Source organism: Thunnus maccoyii, chromosome 7 (assembly GCF_910596095.1).
Source record: "Thunnus maccoyii chromosome 7, fThuMac1.1, whole genome shotgun sequence".
In the NCBI taxonomy this organism is placed as follows: domain Eukaryota; kingdom Metazoa; phylum Chordata; class Actinopteri; order Scombriformes; family Scombridae; genus Thunnus; species Thunnus maccoyii.
In genome coordinates, this window is record NC_056539.1 from 6,816,795 (window position 1) to 6,835,746 (window position 18,952).

The 18,952-nt window shown below is 39.0% G+C and overlaps 2 protein-coding genes across 2 annotated transcripts; both read left to right on the plus strand.

Annotated features, from left to right (window-relative positions):
• Positions 1-1,586: 1,586 nt before the first annotated feature.
• Positions 1,587-14,165, plus strand: inpp5d (inositol polyphosphate-5-phosphatase D). Its single transcript, XM_042417613.1, has 27 exons — positions 1,587-1,926; positions 2,462-2,525; positions 5,627-5,762; positions 5,868-6,012; positions 6,223-6,363; positions 6,457-6,547; positions 6,627-6,704; positions 6,825-6,902; positions 7,014-7,137; positions 7,787-7,893; positions 8,028-8,130; positions 8,213-8,409; positions 8,493-8,610; positions 8,706-8,802; positions 9,699-9,837; positions 10,209-10,317; positions 10,523-10,611; positions 11,169-11,250; positions 11,631-11,720; positions 11,815-11,925; positions 12,031-12,110; positions 12,201-12,288; positions 12,373-12,519; positions 12,627-12,690; positions 12,777-12,974; positions 13,082-13,530; positions 13,614-14,165. Exons 1-27 carry the CDS (start codon positions 1,787-1,789, stop codon positions 13,652-13,654), a joined length of 3,306 nt encoding a protein of 1,101 aa, XP_042273547.1. The 5' UTR covers positions 1,587-1,786; the 3' UTR covers positions 13,655-14,165.
• A 1,239-nt stretch (positions 14,166-15,404) lies between these two features.
• On the plus strand, positions 15,405-18,624 carry smx5. Its single transcript, XM_042417009.1, has 5 exons — positions 15,405-15,515; positions 15,704-15,771; positions 17,670-17,700; positions 17,810-17,869; positions 18,028-18,624. Exons 1-5 carry the CDS (start codon positions 15,513-15,515, stop codon positions 18,151-18,153), a joined length of 288 nt encoding a protein of 95 aa, XP_042272943.1. The 5' UTR covers positions 15,405-15,512; the 3' UTR covers positions 18,154-18,624.
• Positions 18,625-18,952: the final 328 nt, after the last annotated feature.

An 18,952-nucleotide genomic window follows, 5' to 3' on the forward strand; every position in this document is an offset into this window, starting at 1 on the left:
CTGGTGAGAATAGTATATACCTTGTAAACATCAGCATGTTAGCATTGTCATTGTGAGCATGTTAGCATGCTGGTGTTAGCCAGAGGGCTAAACTGGAAGTTAACTGTCCCAGCTGGCGGAAGTCTCTAATGAGCATGCGCCATGGGCTTTTTTGGTTTCATGCACCATTGAGCAACTTTCATAGGAATACACTGGGCCCCACCTCCGACACTGTATCCAGTTCTCTTTTTACATCCATGGCCTGAGCACACCTTCACAGACCTGCTAGCATGGCTGTAAACACTAGTTTCAATCTAAGGTGTATTTTTAAATCCACTGACAAATGTGTCAGTGAATTTTCAATTGCTGGAAGACACCAGTACCATGTTTACTTTGCTTGTGCTTGACAAATCTCCATTGTACATAGTCTTCATTATCTAGTAACTCTCCTATGCTATGCATTTATTGTTTTATCCAAATTTCTATGATATTGCACTACTGCATGACGACTAATACTCCTATTTTACAGCAAATCAGTTTGGCTAAATGTCATCTGCAAAAGAAGGGATGATTGATCCGGAAATACAAACTGTAATTAGAGATTAGTAAACTGCCAGTTTACCACAGAGTTTGTGACTTCATGTTGTAAATAATAAACATGTAATTACTGTTACAAAGTCACACTGCAAAAGAAATGTTGAATCTAAAAAAAAAGCAGTCATAAAAATGTATGTCAATGTTTCACTTGAATGCAAAAGTATGATTTCATGTCCTCTGTGCATGAGATCATGGGTCTTTTCCACACTGTCACTGCATGTCTGAGGCTTTGACGTACTCTGTGAAAGTGGCAAACCTATTTCAAGTGCAGGACAGAAACCTCCGAGGCTGCAGTGACTTGTCACCGTGTAGTTCTCTTTTCGTATCATGTGACCCGTGTTGTGGTTTGTGCGCAGCTTATTTTCCTCCTCTTATTTCTGCAAGACTTCCTGTCCATCACATGAACATAGCAAGACATTCTAAACTTGTATTTCCTGAATGTATATATTTCAGAAAACCCTGAGCTTTCCTGATTCAGATGAGATGATTAAACAGTGAGCAGTCAGACTCAGGCCAGCTTTTCTGGGTGAATCTGAGTGAATCTTGTTTTATTTTATTCTAGGTCAGAGGGTAAAGATGATTACATATATATATATATATATATATATATATATATATATATATATATATATATGTATGTATTGAGCATTATAAAATACATTTGATAATCAGATGAAGTGTCTTTTACAGTGAATTTATCCACAAGTGCATTTATCACAGAAAACTGTAACAAGCAAGAATCATCATATTTGCCTTTTTTGTTACTTCCCTTTTTTCCCAACTCAAATCTTTACAAAGTACTTAACTATTTTATGGACAGATCACATGAACAAACAGTTGTGTGGAAACTAAAAAGCTGGAAATGCTGGTTAATCATTACAGTAATGTGATAAAGATTTTGACTTGACAAGTGAGAGTCTTTATTTCCATTTACAGCTCTGTGGATCTGTCATTACAGGCAGAGTGGAAGCAACTTGGCCCTCCTCTGTTAACATTTCAAATGAGGAAGTTCAGAGCTGAGCTAGTAGCAGCTTCCTTTTAGAGCTTTCGGAGGCAAGTGCATGAACAAGTGAAAGAAAGGGCTTAAAAGTACGCACCGTGAAAGATGAAAATAGCCAGGAAGAAAAACTGAGTCTACTTTGGTTTGCTGGAATATTGTTTAAGAGCAGATGTAAAACTCTTGAGTTGAGACTCTTGGGTGAGAAACAGGATGCCAGTTTATCAACCTTGGTGCCATGGCAATCTAACTCGATCCAAAGCTGAGGATCTCCTATCCAAAGCAGCAAGAGATGGAAGCTTCCTTATTCGGGACAGCGAGTCTATAGTGGGAGCGTATGCCCTGTGTGTTTTGTAAGTAGACAATACTTGTTTTCAGCTATTGCACATGTTGCTGGTAGTTTATTTTTGTACAGCTCCATAGAGCTGATGATTCTTGTTCCTCGTTCAAGAAACCTTCATAACATGAAATATGCACTGATCCTAACTAATGAAAGAAAAACTGACATGACATAACTGTTATACTGTATGTTTTTGGCCTTAGATATGAGTAAAATAGTTATATCTGTAAATATTGTCATAATTTGGATGAATATAACATGATACAGGTTTGCCCTCCTGTAAAACACTGTACAGTATCACTTTTTTTTGCACATACGCACTGCAACGACTAGTTCCCCTTTATTTGCATACTGTGCTGCTGCAGATATAATTCTCTTTGCCTCCGCGCTAACCATATCATATTTCATGGGGCAACCTTCAATTAAAATGCTACCAAAACTGTTCTGACTGTATACTCAGCACACAATATACACCAGCTAAGATGTTCCTTTCATTTACATTCATGTCATATTCTAGTGACATTTGCACTTTATTATTTTAACCACAGATACCAGAACTGTGTGTACACATACAGAATCCTGCCAAATGAGGATAAGAAGCTCTCTGTCCAGGTGGGTTAACTGTTTGACAAATGCCACCATTATTTTGGTCAAAAGTTAGATGAGTGTTATGGTAATTGAGTCATTGTTGTCAAGTATTTACAGCATATATGAGAATAAAGGGCTATTTTTCTTCAAATATCAAAAGTAAATGGTGGCACGCAGCTATTTTTTTAATGCTGCTGCACCTATAAAGCTGTAACCTGATTTAAGAAGTACAATGTATTTAGATATACAGTATATTTGTAATAACCCTTCATTGGCTTGTAGCAATTTTTTTCTGGATTTAAATCACATTTTGATCAAAACAGTTTAAAACAATTTCTAAATCAAATCTAACTTTTTACGACATTTTTTGTGTTTTTAATATTACCTCATTATTGTGTGACTGCTAATACTGACAAAGCATATTTTGGTTCATTCCATTTATTTATTTATAAGGACAACGCACACTAACTGACATTCCTGTAAATGTGCCAGTGTTAGCCAGCTAGCTAATTTTGAACTGCAGTCCTTAACTTGGCACTATCGGTGTAGTGAAAAATTAAGATTTGCAGACAAGAGACAACACCACAATGTAAAAACAACAAAATAAACATTCTGCAAGTGATGCAGAGCACCAGGAAACAGCAAGTAATACTATAATACAGCAACAAAATTCAGTAATTGGTTCATGTAGTGGTGCAAAGCAACATGAGGCAACAAAATACAATCAAGCAATACTGATTATAACATGCAGTCATGCAGAGCAATAATAAACAACTGCAATAATCATAAAATTGATCTTGCTAAAATGGTAAGAGAATTAGTTTAAGTCAGTAAAATGGTGATTAGAGTATGAATGTGTTAAAGGGGAGCTATTATGCTTTTCCTTATTTTCAGTCATATATATATATATATATATATATATATATATATATATATATATATATATATATATATATATATATATATATATATAATGTTACAATGTTGGATGTACATATTAAACATGGCCAAACTGTCAAATAATGAGGTAAACATATGTAGAAGTAATCCCTGTGAGCAAAAAGCACCGGCTTCAGACTGCTGTGAATGCTCGGTTTCAAACTGTTTTTTCTACCTTCAGCATCAGTGAATATCAGTTTGTGACGGATTTCTTTATATGGTCATCTGCTCCACACACAGCATGCAAGTTCACTTGCTCTGCTCCCCTAACATTATGTTGTTTTTCCATTGTTTTGGGGGTAGTCACGCTGAGCTATGACTCGAGTTGAGCTGGCATGCTGTGAGTGTTTTTCCATTGCACAGTACAGCAAAGTAAAATAAGTAGTTTACCTGTTGGAGGTGTGCTGGTCGTCTGCAGCTCTTCATCAAACATCATCATCACTGTGGCTGTTTCTGCTTGTATTATTCCTCCCTGCATTCTTTCTAACTGATCCACTGAACAAATAGCTCCAAATATCTTCATTTATTGTTGTGCCAACTGGTTTTTAGCACCGCTAATGATGCTTGCTAATTTGGTGAGGAACACATTTAATTTCCTGTAAATTCTTCACAATAAAAGTCTCCTGCTATTTAGTCATTTAAAAGCTTTTAATATGAAGCTGTAAAGCAGGAAATGTTGGGTTTGCATTGACAGTAACACAACTCTGATACGTGCTGCCCATTGGCAGGCTTCTGGAAAGCTGGCCAATCAGAACAGAGTGGGCTCATGCGAAGGGGGGCCTTAAAGAGACAGGAGCTAAAACTGCCTGGTAGAGACAGAGGCTGAACTGAGGGGCTGCATAAAGAGCTAGTATAAGATAAATAAGGCGTTTTTTGAACCGTGAATCATGCAACAATACTCTAGTCCCAGAATAAAAATGTGGAGCTGGAAATCAGCATAACAGATCCCTTTTAAACTTCCTTTACTCAGTATATGAGGGTGCAATAACATTTGTCATGCATGCATATGACCTTCTTTCAAATAACAAGAGCCATGTCACAAATGTCTCCATTAGACCCAAGCTGTGGTTCTGTGGTGAGCTGACATTTATACTTTTAGAACATACTGTTTCCACTGTGTAGATATAGGCTGGGGCTTTAATGAAAAATGTCTAATCATATTTTGCATTCAGTCTGACGGCCTTTGGCAGAGGCAGGATTTGAGGAAATTGCAGGACATGCTTGTTGGCATGGTTTTTGTCTGTTGTCATTTTTGGCCTGCTGTAATAAGCTGTAAAAAGAAAACAGAGTGACACATACCTGAAACCAACCTTGATTTGCAAGTTATTCTTGGCCAATATAATCTAGTATCATCAGCATAGCATTATAGAAGATAGAGATAGTGTAACCATATGGAAGCATGAGCCTTAAAAAAAGTTTTATTGAATGATTTTTGTTTTGGGGGATGAACAGACATGAAAAATATTTCATTTACAACAAGTACACAATGATAGGGCCTCAAATTAAACCCTGCAGGAAAAGTGTGCTGAGTACCAGTGCCTCAATTAGGCTGGTACTCACTAGACGTATTAGTCAATACTGTCACTTTCAAGTCAGTATAGATATTAATGTAGGGTGCTGAGTTAGAGCACCAGCAAATTTTTATTCCTGTTCAAACATTGCTGACTATGATACAAAGTTAGAGTAAGAGGTGGAGTGGAAGGAGCTGAGTCATTTCAGTGCTTCATCTGTAATAGCTCAGTAACTTTGAGTTTCAGAATAAAGGTAAAATACTACATCAATACTGACATCAGAGCTGGTTCGTCATAAAAGGGGTCTGAACTTAAGCATAGAAGAAGATTTTATACCAGAAACAGTCTTCTCTTTGAACAATAAGTGGAGCAGGTGAAAATTCAGAACCTGTTGGTAAATCCTTTACCTTGCAAGGCAACTTCTTCAAATGTTACTGTGAGGGTTCAAAATACTACTGAGAGAAGTGTCAATGACAAAAATAGAAGTAGACATGTGTGACATCACACGGTGGGTAGCACTCAAAGCTGATGTCAACTGGTTTAGTCACAAAAGTTAAAGACAAAAATAGAAAAAGTCTTCTAGAACAACAGTTTCACTTTTCAGTTCTGCTGAGGTCTACTTTTGTGCCACAAGAGACAGAGACAACTATGTGTGTGCTGTGGTCTGCTCTTCAGGCATCTGAGGGAGTTCCTATCAGGTTCTTCTCTATGCTGCCTGAGCTGGTCGAGGCATACTACAGCCCCAACATGGGTCTTATCACACATCTGCAGTATCCTGTCCAGAGGGAGGAGGAGGTAGACGAGGAGCCAGGTCAAACACCTTCACTTGATCTGTACAGTTGCTATACTATAAAACAATCTGTCTTTCATAAATTTGTTAAAAATCCTAAACTATATATATGTATTTGTCCTGCAGAATCCAATAATCTTCCACCACAGCTTCCACCCAGGAACTTCCCAGCCAACGATGTAAAAGACAGTGACCCTAAGTCTCCTGAGCAGGCCTGCAAGTCCTTATCAGACACCTACTTGATGAGACTGCAGCATATGGACATGTCCACGTATGGTCACATTTGCAAAAACTACACTGAAGTTTTCGATAAAGCACTGGCACTTTACTGTGTATACAATGCAACAATTCTTATCATATGGATTCTTTCATGTGATTATGGGTGCAGCAGTGATTTGACATAGCGATGTGCTTGGCTGAGGCTAACTGATGTGTGAAATATGAGATAACATGCTCCTGTGTTGCATACGGTATTTTTTAGAGTACCAGAGGAACAGCAAGTAGCCATCCAAGAATACTTCAGGACCTCAATCTATTCGGATGCTGAACAACTACAGAACGGTAACCCCAACCTCCCTGGCTTTAAGAAGCTAACAATGACAATCTGCAAGAATGTAAACAGGTATAGTTACTGGTTGACAGATTACATTAAAAAGACTGCAAGTTATCTTGACATGGATAAATAAACCACGCTCTAATCTTTGTTGTGATGTAGTGAAATTTCCCGCATCCTGCCAGCTCTGGAGGTCTTTCATAGAGCGTTGGACCAACAGCTCTCCCCAGGGATTGGACATTTTCCAAAACAAGTGGGTGGCACCCTTGATCCTTTGCAGCAGTGTTAACACAGAAATATTTCTCATTATGTATTTTTTCCTTCATTTTCAGATGTGTGCTGATTCAGGTCAATCCGTATCCTTTAGGCTTGAGCAGCTGACAAAACTGATCTACTCAATAGAGGATAAGGTAAAGTTCCATTGCTCATTTTACCAGTCAGCACTCATCAACTAACCATCTGGGTCATCGACATACCAAAAGATGATGTCAGTTACAAATGACAAGGTGATTCTCTGTTTCTTTTTTCAGGCTAAAAGTGCTATCTTTGACTCTGTTGGATATGAAGGGGGCCATCGGAAATCTCTCATACCCATCGTTATCTTTGAGGTGCTTCTCTAAAGTTGTTATTGTATCACACTGCAGCTGCAGGAAAATGAAAAGAAATAAAATGTCTGGAGGTTTGAGGTTTATTTGATCAGTTTTTTCTGTTACTCACAGGTCAAGCAGGAATCTCTTGGTATTTCCACAAAGATGTTCCTGAAAGTGGATGTTGAAAGTGGGAAGATTTACTTCAAGAAGTCGAAAGATGGGCCTGAAGACAAATACTTTGTGCACAATAAAAGTAAGAAGTCATGTCTTTCTATAATTTCATTCCCTTGTTTTTCTAACCATGCTAGAGTTGTTGCTCAATGGATGGCGATGAGGGTTTGTTGGTCGGTCAGTCCACCACTTTGGTTCAGATGGAAATATCTCAACAACTATTGAATGAATTACCATGACATTTTTTACAGACTTGAATGATTCTCAGACCATGTATCCTACTGACGTTGGTGATACCCTGATATATCTGACTTGGTGCTTAATGACAGAAGTGCCTGAAAGTCAAGCAAACAGGGACATGTCAGCCAAAGTCTGTCGTTCAAGGAGATTAAACACACATTTACTGGATATTATGGTATATTGTCAATGCATAATATTTTCTCTGTAGTCATACAACCTTCTTTAGTTGCCTTGTGACATGATTGCTTGCAAGTTGTAAACACGGAAATCTTTCCCCTCTCTATCATCCGTGAGCGCGGCATTAGTATGTTAGCATTGTCACTGTGAGCATGTTAGCATGCTGATGTTAGCATTCTGCTCAAAGCATTGCTGCACTTAAGCACAGCCTCACAGAGCTGCTAACATAGCTGTAGACTGTCAATCTTGTTTAACAGCTGCTGTAAAGCATTAACACTGCATATTTAAATAAGTGTATTGTAATTATTATTCAGTCCTACAGTTGGTGAAATCCCAGAAAATGCATGCCAAACTTGTCATTGTGGTGGAGACAGAGAAAGAGAAGATTTTGCGCAAGGAGTTTGTGTTTGATGACACAAAGGTAATCATTGTAATCTAATGCAGATGGTTTTGTCTAAGTGACATCTGTCCAAGAGCCTAATGATAATTTAGTTGAAGTTTTGAGTGCAGTTTATGAGGTACAATGTTTATGACGTTGTTCTTCTGTGTCACCAGAAAAGAGAGGGTTTTTGTCAGCTTCTTCAACAAATGAAGAACAAACACTCCGAAAAGCCGGAACCAGACATGATCACGGTGTTTATTGGCACCTGGAACATGGGTAACAATGTTGACTTGTTAAATATCCAAATTCATTTGAATAATGTAGTGCAACAGTAAAAGACTTCCCCATAAAACCACAGGAAATGCCAGTCCCCCTCACAACATCAGCTCCTGGTTCCAGTGTAAGGGCCAAGGGAAGACACGAGACGACACCGCAGATCACATCCCGCATGATTTTTATGTCATTGGGACACAGGAGGATCCTTTGGGCGAGAGGGACTGGGCATACACAGTGAAAGGGGTCTTGAGGGACATCACGAACATCAGCTTTAAACAAGTGAGTGACTGTCACAAGAACAAAGTTAGAACTGAATGCAGATGCAGTGCCGTAATGCATCCTACACATCTTCTAACATCCAGGTAGCGATTCACACTCTGTGGAACATTCGGATTATTGTCCTGGCAAAGCCTGAGCACGAAAACAGGATCTCCCATGTTTTCTCAGACAGTGTGAAGACGGGGATTGCCAACACTCTGGGTAAGCAGTTCCACTTCTCCATAGGCCCTTTATGACCTGACAAACATTATTTGAATAAAGACCCATCAGTACTCAATGTGATATTTGTTTTGTAGGAAACAAGGGAGCAGTGGGAGTGTCCTTCATGTTCAACGGTACATCCTTTGGTTTTGTCAACAGTCACTTGACCTCTGGAAGTGAGAAGAAGCTCAGGTGAGGAGCAAATTACACCAAGTACTGTATTGGTAACATATGCATATTTTGCTGTGAGTTTAGCCTCTGAAGCTACATACAGGCTGCCCTTGACATGACATCATGACTGGTGCAGGTTGTTGAAGCTGTACACAGCCTGACAGAATGGAGCTCTGCAAGCACTACTCAGTGCTGAAAAAGTATTTCTGTAGAGCCCCCTGAAACTGACAAAATGAAGTAAAAGATTATCAGACAAGTCAAATATATAACTAAATATATCAATAAATAATATTGTTGATTAAAATGAGGTGTAAAAAGAAATGTAAAGTTTGTCTATTTATCTCATTCTATTTTTCAAGTCCCTCATTTTCAAATTTTTTGCAAAACATTTAATCATTTATCTATTCCCTATTTTCCCTGAACATGTGCATGTCGCTTCTACTACTACTGCTACTGTTACAAGAGTTTCCACAATGGTGCTACAGCAGTACACAACTCTTGTGTACTCACAGTGTAGTTTTTGGTCAAAAGTTAGCTGCAGCTAGCTGAAAAAGCTGGTGCTCAGTGTGTTTAGTGTTTTCAGTTAAGCTAACTAGCCACACAGTTCTCTCAGTTGCTCTGGACATTAATAGACAAGCCCATCAGGCACTGGTGAAATTAGAATTGTGACAAGGAAATGTTATGTTGGGAAAACAGGTAGATTAAATATGCACCACGACCAAAAAATAGGCAAATGAAGCAATAGAAAGACAATATTATATTCAATTTCTGCAAAGTCTGTTCCGCTAGATGCCACTAAATTCTACATACTTCACCTTTGAAGTCAAAGATCAGGTAGAAAGTCCTCATCCTAGTAAATATCTATTCCTGAAATCATATTTTTAATGTTGTTACAAAAATTTTTGCTCTCTTTGTAGACGCAACCAAAACTACATCAACATCCTGCGGTTTCTGAATCTGGGAGATAAGAAGCTCAATCCGTTTGACATCACACATCGGTTCACTCACCTCTTCTGGCTTGGTGATTTGAACTATCGGGTTGAATTACCATCCACAGTAAGTTGTAGTTCACAAACTGTAAACACAATTGACACCAAAACAAAGGACAAATGATGCAACATATGTATTTTAAATTAAGAACCCACAAATTTTAGAAAAGTTTTTTATTGTTAGAATCCTCCTAATAATAACATGTAGATTCACAAACGCATGCCCTGTGTCTACTTTTATACAATTTAAAGAAATTTGTTAAAGCAAAATATCAGCATATTGGACTGACATTTACAACAGGAATCAGAGATCTAGCAGCGCTGTAATTCAATGACTGGTGCATAAAAGAGCACGCTGGTTGTCAGGTGTGTGAGCTCTTAGCTGCTAACACTTTTGAGACAGTAAAAGTCATAATTGTGCACTGGTTCCCTTCACAGGAAGCTGAGAACATTGTGGCAAAGATCAAACAGCAGCAGTACCAGGAACTCCTCAGTAAAGACCAGCTCAACATGGAGCGGAATGATGGAAAGGTCTTCTTGCATTTCGGTAAGCCATGAATGAGCACATGGAGAAAAGTCTTTAGTATACTGACAAACACAAAACATACAGCAGATAGGTTTAACTTAGCGTATACAGTATGTGACTTACAATTACTATACCAACTTTGTTCTGTTCTGGCTGCATGAATGAATTTGTCCAGCATACGTCAAAATATTAATAACACCTCTTGTTAATTTTCTTTTGATTGTAGATGAAGAGGAAATCACATTTGCCCCCACATATCGCTTTGAAAGAGATACGCGAGAGAAGTATGCCTACACAAAGGCCAAAGCCACGGGGGTAAGCTTATGTTTAGTCAGATGTGTTTTCACTGTATAGCTCCTGTCATGCCCCATAGTGCAGAAAAAGTGCAAGCAACTACAGTGTTTAACACCGATCTCAAATGACACAGAACATGCTTTCTGCTTTAAGGCATCTATGTCGAAAAATCCTTGTGAAGATACTGTATGTTGTGGCTCATAGAAAATTCATGATACACCCATTTAAAGGCACCAGGATCAATTTCACAATTTTCCTTTTAAGACATAAAGAGCGTAGAATATTTAGATCTCTTGAATTCATCCAGATCAGCAAACACGTTTGATATTGTGTCAACCGGAAATGACACGACACCTGATAGCGGACTTTCTGATAGAAATAGCAAATCTTCAACCTGTCACATGTGGGGCTGCTCACAAACAGCGATCTAACAAATAAATCAGATGTCATCATTCAGCAGACACCTCTGGCTCAACTCTCTAACATTACAGCTGCTTTGTAAAGCTTAAACTGATTTTCAGCCCTGGCTATGAAAACCGTTGTATTCGGTACTTATGTATGTGTGATGAATTCTACAGACCAAATACAACTTACCCTCATGGTGCGATCGTGTCCTGCGAAAGTCATACCCTCTGGTTCATGTCGTCTGCCAGGCTTACGGTGAGTAATTCCCTATGAATATTTTTGGTCACACTCTATTTTATGCGTCAATAATTTCTAAATCGTTTTCTAGGAAGGGTTCTGGAAAGAGCTATATAATTTGGTATTAATTAAAGAGAGAATAGAGGCTGTGTTCAATTGTTACACTTACTCAGAGAGCATCGAAAAAATTCTTTTCAACTGTAAAATGTGTCCTTCAGGAAGCTTCCTAGGAAATTATTAGTAAAAATACGATACCAGTGAAACGTTTGGACACACTTTTGACAAACCTTTGACTGGTATTGTATGTACACAAAAAATAAAATGTTACCACTTTTTTTAATGTTTTTAATGATATGATGATGAGTCATGTTCATCTGGACAAACTGTTTAACTTGCAGGGTGCACTAATGACATCATGACAAGTGACCACTCACCATTATTCGCCTCATTTGAAGTCGGAGTTGCCTCACAGTTTGTCTCCAAGCAAGGTATGATCAGCATCTACGCCTCACTGCTGATGAGTTAATGTTGTCTGCTCCACACCTGCAGTGTGATATCGTCATTTTTTCCCAAAATATTCAGATCTCAACAGTGCACCTCAAGGCGGGATACAGATCATGAACTGTTTGGCCACCTTGTCGACGAAATCAAAGACCAAATTCTTCATCGAGTACCATTCCAGCTGCTTGGAGAGTATGTTCTGGTGTTTTGATTGATCATATTTCTATTACATCTTAAAATTGTCTGTCACAGAAAAGCAAAAGTCATCATAGCAAATATTTCTCTAAATGCCTACAGAGACTGTCAAGACTTCCGAGGGAGAAAACACAGAGCACTCAGATGGGTCAATAAAAGTATGGTTTGGCAACCAAGTTCAGGTAAAGTGAAGATGCGGCTTTATAGTGTTGAAGTTGACTTATTGTGGCGTCAAGCAATCATCACTTATTGTCTTTTTTAATCTTTTCAAGCTCACCCCCATAATCTCTGACCCCGAGTACCTTTTGGACCAGCACATCCTCATCTGTGTGAAGTCGACAGACTGTGACGAGTCGTACGGTAATTAACTTTAATACGCAGTTTGTAATACAGATGCATTGAGCTGAGCAATACTTACAGTTTCCTGGTGTGTTGTTTCAAAAGGGGAGGGTTGTGTTGCACTGAGGGCTGCCCAGTTCTGCTACACAGAGTTTCATATCACACTGACACACCACGGAGAGAGAACAGGCACTCTGACAGGTGGCATCCAACTACACACCTCTGAAGTCAAGCCCACTGAGAAGTTGTACGGTGAGTCTAATCTTTGATCACTTTCTATCCACAACTACTCAGCACTTACCTAAATGCTTTCTACGTCAGTTTTTGTAGTTTCAATGCCAATGTTACTCTGCTTTCAGATTTCATCAAAATTGAAAAGGATGAGTCTGTCACCTCAAAAGGCAAATGCTCTGACCACAACAAGTAAGACATTTTTCCACCTTGTGGTTACTTTAAAATATCTCTAGCATTGTGTTCTGGTGTGATATTTTCTGTCTTCTGGTTAACAGGTTTTCCATCACCCAAGCGCATGACATTTCTAACCCAAGTTACATGGGTGTGCCCTACAAAGGTAGCAATGTGACAGATAGGGGCTGGAGTTACAGCATGCCACCAAAAAATCTTCCTATCGCTGTGCCTGGGAGTAAAGACTGCAAGAAGAGCAGTTATGAGGTGGGCAGTCGCAGTCCCACAGGAAAACCTGCAACGTAAGTGGTTTCACTAGTCTACATGTGTGTTCAGTCTCAGGAAAACACCTCTAAAAATAACATGTGATTCAGTAGGAAATTAAACTAACTAATACTTTGTCTCGTAGAGGTGAGGATGAAAAAACGTCGGAGATGTTTGACAATCCGCTGTATGGTTCAATGGGAAAATCACACGGTCGGGGGAAGGATCAAGACCTTCCACAGAAGGAGCACCTCACACCTCCAGATACCATCTTTACACCCACCAAACCAGCAGATGGAGAGGCTGAGCGTCCTCCGGTGCCCACCCCTCGCAACCGCTCCTTCACCTGCTCTGAGACCAAACCTCCTCCTCCGACTCCCATCTCCCTGCATCCCACAACACACAAGAAACCAGTAGTGCCCTCGCGTTCAGAAGGGGGAGTGGTAAACAACCGTCCTCCTTTACCCGCCAAGTCCCGGCCAGGCCTGCCAGAGCCCCAGACCACCAAATCCAGAGACTACAGAGAGAGCTCCGAGCTCCCCGGCAAACACAGACTGCCGGCAAGACCTGGCCAGCCACAGCCTCACAAAGACAGTAAGGAAAACTCTGCTTCTCTTATGGCAAAATTCCCAGACAAATATGATTCATACAATGATGCAAATTCTGTCTTTCTTCAGCGCATCCTGAAGTTCCCAAGACGGGCCGTTCTGTGAAGTGAGATCACAGTCAGCACTGACTGTGCAGCTTTCTGCCTGCGTTTTCGGAAACATAAGTAAACCGAGTAAAGGCTTCAGGCAGTCCCCTTGCCAAATGTATCACTGATGAGTGGCTATTCATTTGTGTTAAAGGAATAGTTTGTCATATTCTCTTTCTTGCTGAGAGTAAGGTGAGAAGATTGATACCTATCACAATATGAGAGTGGTATCAATCTTCTCAACTAGCTGTCTGCAAGGAAGCAAATTAGAATATTTCCCAAAATGACAAACTAATACTTTATTGTGATGTAGACATTAGAGACAAGTTTTCAGCCTTCATTTCTGCTAAGCTCACATTACAAAAGGTTAGGTTAGAAAGTGAATTCTGATTCTATTTCATTATTATAGACAATTTTACACTATATTATAGCTATTGAACGTTTACCACACAGTATTATCTTGCACAGACATTGACATGTTTGCTCTGAGTGATGTACAATAAATGCTCCAATAAATTCAAATATCAAAGCTTGATTAGACTATGTTACTTTAGTTTTTTTTTCAATAACTGCATGAAACTGTGAATAAATATGTCTTTCAGTCTGCAATGGGGACCAAGCAGTATAGTACTGTAACACTCCAATCATTTGCTTCCCTCTGCTGTTGCATAAAAGAACCACATGCAGAGTGAGAATGTCATGTTATCCAAATTAGTAATCATATTTAAATCATGGCGAGCGTATGACTAGATATTGTAAAAATATAAAGTCATCAAAACCTGAATTTTCTTGTTTTATTTTGTCCAATGAGTTGTGAATAAAGCTGACCTCCACTGTTCTGTCATAGTGTAGATACTGGTTGCTGATGGACACCATTAAAAAGGGAATAAGGGAATTTTCACCATATTGTGACTTGATTTTTAGCGTTTTGTCTTCACAATGAATCAGTCCTGTATGACTGTTTTGTCCCTCATCACCGGTAGTCCGGTCAATACACCTCTGAGGAGCTGAGCAGATGACACTGGGCACAAAGTGATGTGATTACCCGGAGCTCAAAGTGATGTCTTCAAATGTCATGATTTGCTGGGTTCAGTTCAAAATCCAAATATATTTAATTTATAATGATACAAAAAAAAAAGCAGCAAATCCTCACATCTTCAAAACTGGAACAAGATAAATTTGGCAACTGTGCTTGAAAAATCATTTGAACAATTAATCAATTATGAATAAAGTTGCAGTTTTATCTTCTGTTGATTGACTATTCAATGTAATGTTTCAACTTTGCTGTTAAATTACTGGTAGGAAGAAAGGCCAGCAGGGGCCCCAGTCAGTCCTGAAAAACACTAGTACAGTGGTTCTAAAACTTTTTCCTGTCAAGGACCCCTAAACTGACAGAAATTAGACCACAGACCCCCATTTGATAAGATTTTTGTTTTTAGATGTATGAAACCCATGACCAAAATAGTCATACATACTGACATTGTGTTACTTAGGGATGGGATTAAAGTGAAAATAAATGATAATCCCTTTTGCTGGGGACCCCCAAGAACCCCCTCAAGGGCCCCTGGGGGTTCTTGGACTCCACTTTGAGAGCCACTGCTTTAGTATATAAGAGATATCACACAAGACCAATAGATAAACAGCTGGAAAGTAATTCCACAGTGTTTATGAGGCACTTTAGTACATATTTCACCTCGCAGTAATGGTATTATGGTTCATGGCCACACTGTTCACTTGAGCTACTTTAAGTTCACAGTGAGCGCACCTGTAGCTCCCCCATGTGGAGCTACTCAGTAACTGCATCGTGTTCCGGCGCTGAGTAACACGTAGTGTGAAACATCATCAACACCAGACGAACCACCACAAGAAACCGACAGCAATAATGGTGAGAAATCAATTTCAACTTATGTATTTGGTTTTAGTACACATCAAATGCTATATTAAGACCCAGTGAGGAACTTAGTTTCTCTGAACTCAGCATATCTCTGTCAGTGTTTTTGTGTTGGCTCTGCAGCGTGTTTCCATGGTTAGCTCGCTGCTAACTCAACGTTATCATGTCGTTTTGTTCTTCAGCTTTTCTACTCGTTTTTCAAGTCGCTGGTGGGGAAGGATGTGGTGGTGGAGCTCAAAAACGACTTGAGGTTGGTTTTTGTTCGACTTAGCCTTAATTTGGTGCCACTATTTACTGTATTTGCCTCCATTTTTACAACAGCTGCGTTGTTTGGAGCATTGACTGATTGTAGCTCTAGCTAGTGAGGCTCATCAATACATGCGACTGTGTAAGAGAGAAAAGCAATGTACATGTATTACAACATGTGTATATATAATAGGCACCTCTCTGTCACAGACAGTAAAACAATCATTTTCATAAAGGCAGTATTAATCGCAGGGCTGTTATGGGTTGTGACAACGAAACTGAAGTTAGCTTCAGATTCGGGTTAAAGGGGGAAATTAAGGGAAACATAAATAACATTTAGCAGCTGATTCCCCGTTTTTCTCAACTTACACTTATGAAAGAGTTGTAGACATGGTAGCAAAAAGCCTTAATGCTGTTTAAATCTACTTTCAGATTTGTGAAACCTTTATTTTGCTTATAAAAACTGAAAAAGGGCGATTTCACTGATATTTCTCCATCCAAACCACATTAGACCAGGTCTAGAACAAAAACCACTATACTTAGACTTGTCAAATCTGGACTAGATTACCAAGGAGACTCCAGAGACTCACTGAAACACAGTTTCAGATTTGTGAAACATTTATTCTGTTTGCAAAAACTGACAATGTCGAATGTGGTCTGGAAAAAAGTGAAAACCTATTATGCTTTTCCTTATTTTCAGTCATACATACATACACACACACACACACACACACACACACACATATATATATATATATATATATATATATATATATATACTGTTACAATGACGGATGTTCAATATAAAACGTGGCCAAAGTCTCAAATAATGAGGTAAATGTCTGTAGAAATAATCCTTGTGAGCAAAAAGCACCGGTTTCAGACTGCTCTGAACGCTTGGTTTCCAACAGTTTTTTCTACTTTCAGCCCAAGCTGACATTGGCTCATGACAGATTTCTTTATATGGTTATCTGCTCCACGTACAGCATACAAGTTCACTGCTCCGCTCCACTAACATTAAGATGTTTTCCATTGTTTTGGGGGTAATCACGTTGAGCCATGACTCGAGTTGAGCTGGTGCGCTGTGATTTTGTGCTTTTCCATTGCACAGCAGGGCAAAGTAAAAGTTTGTTTACATTGTTGGAGGTGTGCCGGTCGTCTGCAGCTCTTCATCAAACAACATCATCACTGGGGCTGTTTCTACTTGTACTATTCCTCCCTGCGTTATTTCTAACTGATCTGCAGAACAAAGAGCTCCAAATAGCTCCATAGGTTGTTGTGTCGACTGGTTTTTAGCGCTGCTAATGAAGCTCCACTAATTTGGTGAGGAACACATTTAATTCCCTGTAAATTCTTCACAAAAAAGTCTCCTGTTATTTATTCATTTAAAAGCTTTTAATTAAAGCAGGAAATATGGAGTTTTCATCAGCAGTAACTTAACACGACTCTGATACAGCTGACCGTCAGGCTTCTTGAAAGCTGGCCAATCAGAACAGAGTGGATTCATCGGGAGGGGGGCCATAAAGAGACAGGAGCTAAGACTGCCTGTAAGAGACAGCGGCTGAACTGAGGGGCTGCATAAAGAGCTAGTATAAGATAAATAAGGAGTTTTTGAACTGTGAATCATGCAAAGATACTCTAGTGGAGTCCCAGAATAAAAATATAGAGCTGGAGATGAGCATAATGGGTACCCTTTAAGTTTCCCCTTATCCCCGAATTGGAAGCTGCAAATCAGAAGCTAACTTCAGTGTCATGTTGTGAAATAAGGTATTCCTCTGTTGTTCCACCCACTTTACCTTCAGACCAGTGGTCAATTTAACCCCACTTATTGCTTATATGTATGTAAGGATAGGATGTCCATTAAAGTGTGTAATAACTTTTGTCTCACCATTTTTTTTATAGCATCTGTGGAACACTTCATTCTGTTGATCAGGTTGGAAATATTTTTAATGCTTTGTTGTCTTTCTTTTGAGAATAAATCCTCTCATTTGATATTTTTTAGCTTGCGAATTCTGACTTCCTCACTGTTTTCTATGTTTCAGTACCTGAACATCAAGCTCACCGACATCAGTGTCACAGATCCAGAAAAATATCCACACATGGTAGGTTCAGTCGTGACAATGAAAATGTCAATTTCATAATCAGCCAACACATAATACCATACAGATTATACATTTTGTAACATTTACTCAAAACATCTTTAAATCTTGATGGTGATTGTCTTTATAACTCCATCGTGTCTTGTTTTGATTTCCTTCAGCTGTCTGTAAAAAACTGTTTCATCCGTGGATCTGTGGTTCGCTACGTTCAGCTACCTGCAGATGAAGTGGACACGCAGCTACTGCAAGACGCTGCACGAAAAGAAGCAATGCAGCAGAAGCAGTGATTCACCTGCAGGATGGGGTTCAGTCCGGGGACGGAACAGGGTGGGCGGGTGGTTTGGGTGGGATTTTTTGTAACGGAGAATAATGAGTAGTTTAAGTTTTGAGTGGAGTTCATTTAAAGATAAGTTTCAACAGTTTGTGCTGCTCTTGTCATTAAGCAGTGTTGGTCATTAGCTCGCACTCTGTCACAGGGACTTTAATAGCATTCCTGACATTGGTGATCGATGATTTGTAATAAGTAATTAATGGATATGTTCTTTACCTCACAGGCCATATAGGAGTCTTCATTTGATACTGTCTTTTGTTTAAAAGAAATAGCACAACTTAATACAATTAAGAGGCCAGTAGAGGTGAAGATCAGTTGTAATGTTTTATGTTGAATGATAACAGGCACTGTTCCTTATCTTTAAAAAAATTATGACTTTGGGTTTTTTTTTATGCCACTTAAAAATAAAAAAGGTATTTTATTTATATTTTGATGTCCTTTGTAAAAGTTTTTTGTAGTTTGTTAGAAGAGTTTGTTGAGTTTTAGTTTTTGTCTTTAAGCTGATGAGAGAAACTGATTAAGCTTTATTGCCGAGAGCTATGATCATGGAAGAAAGAGTTATTTTGTGACTGCATTTATGGGAAATAAAAATTAAAATCCCGTGGCCTCATTGTGCTAGTCATCCAAATTAGGATATTGAGATGACTTGAAATACATGAGATTGTAGCACAGACGTGACAGCATGCACTAAGAGATGCACCATAAAGTATCTGTCTGCTTGAGAACCTCCTGTGATAGTGAGATATGGAGCCACT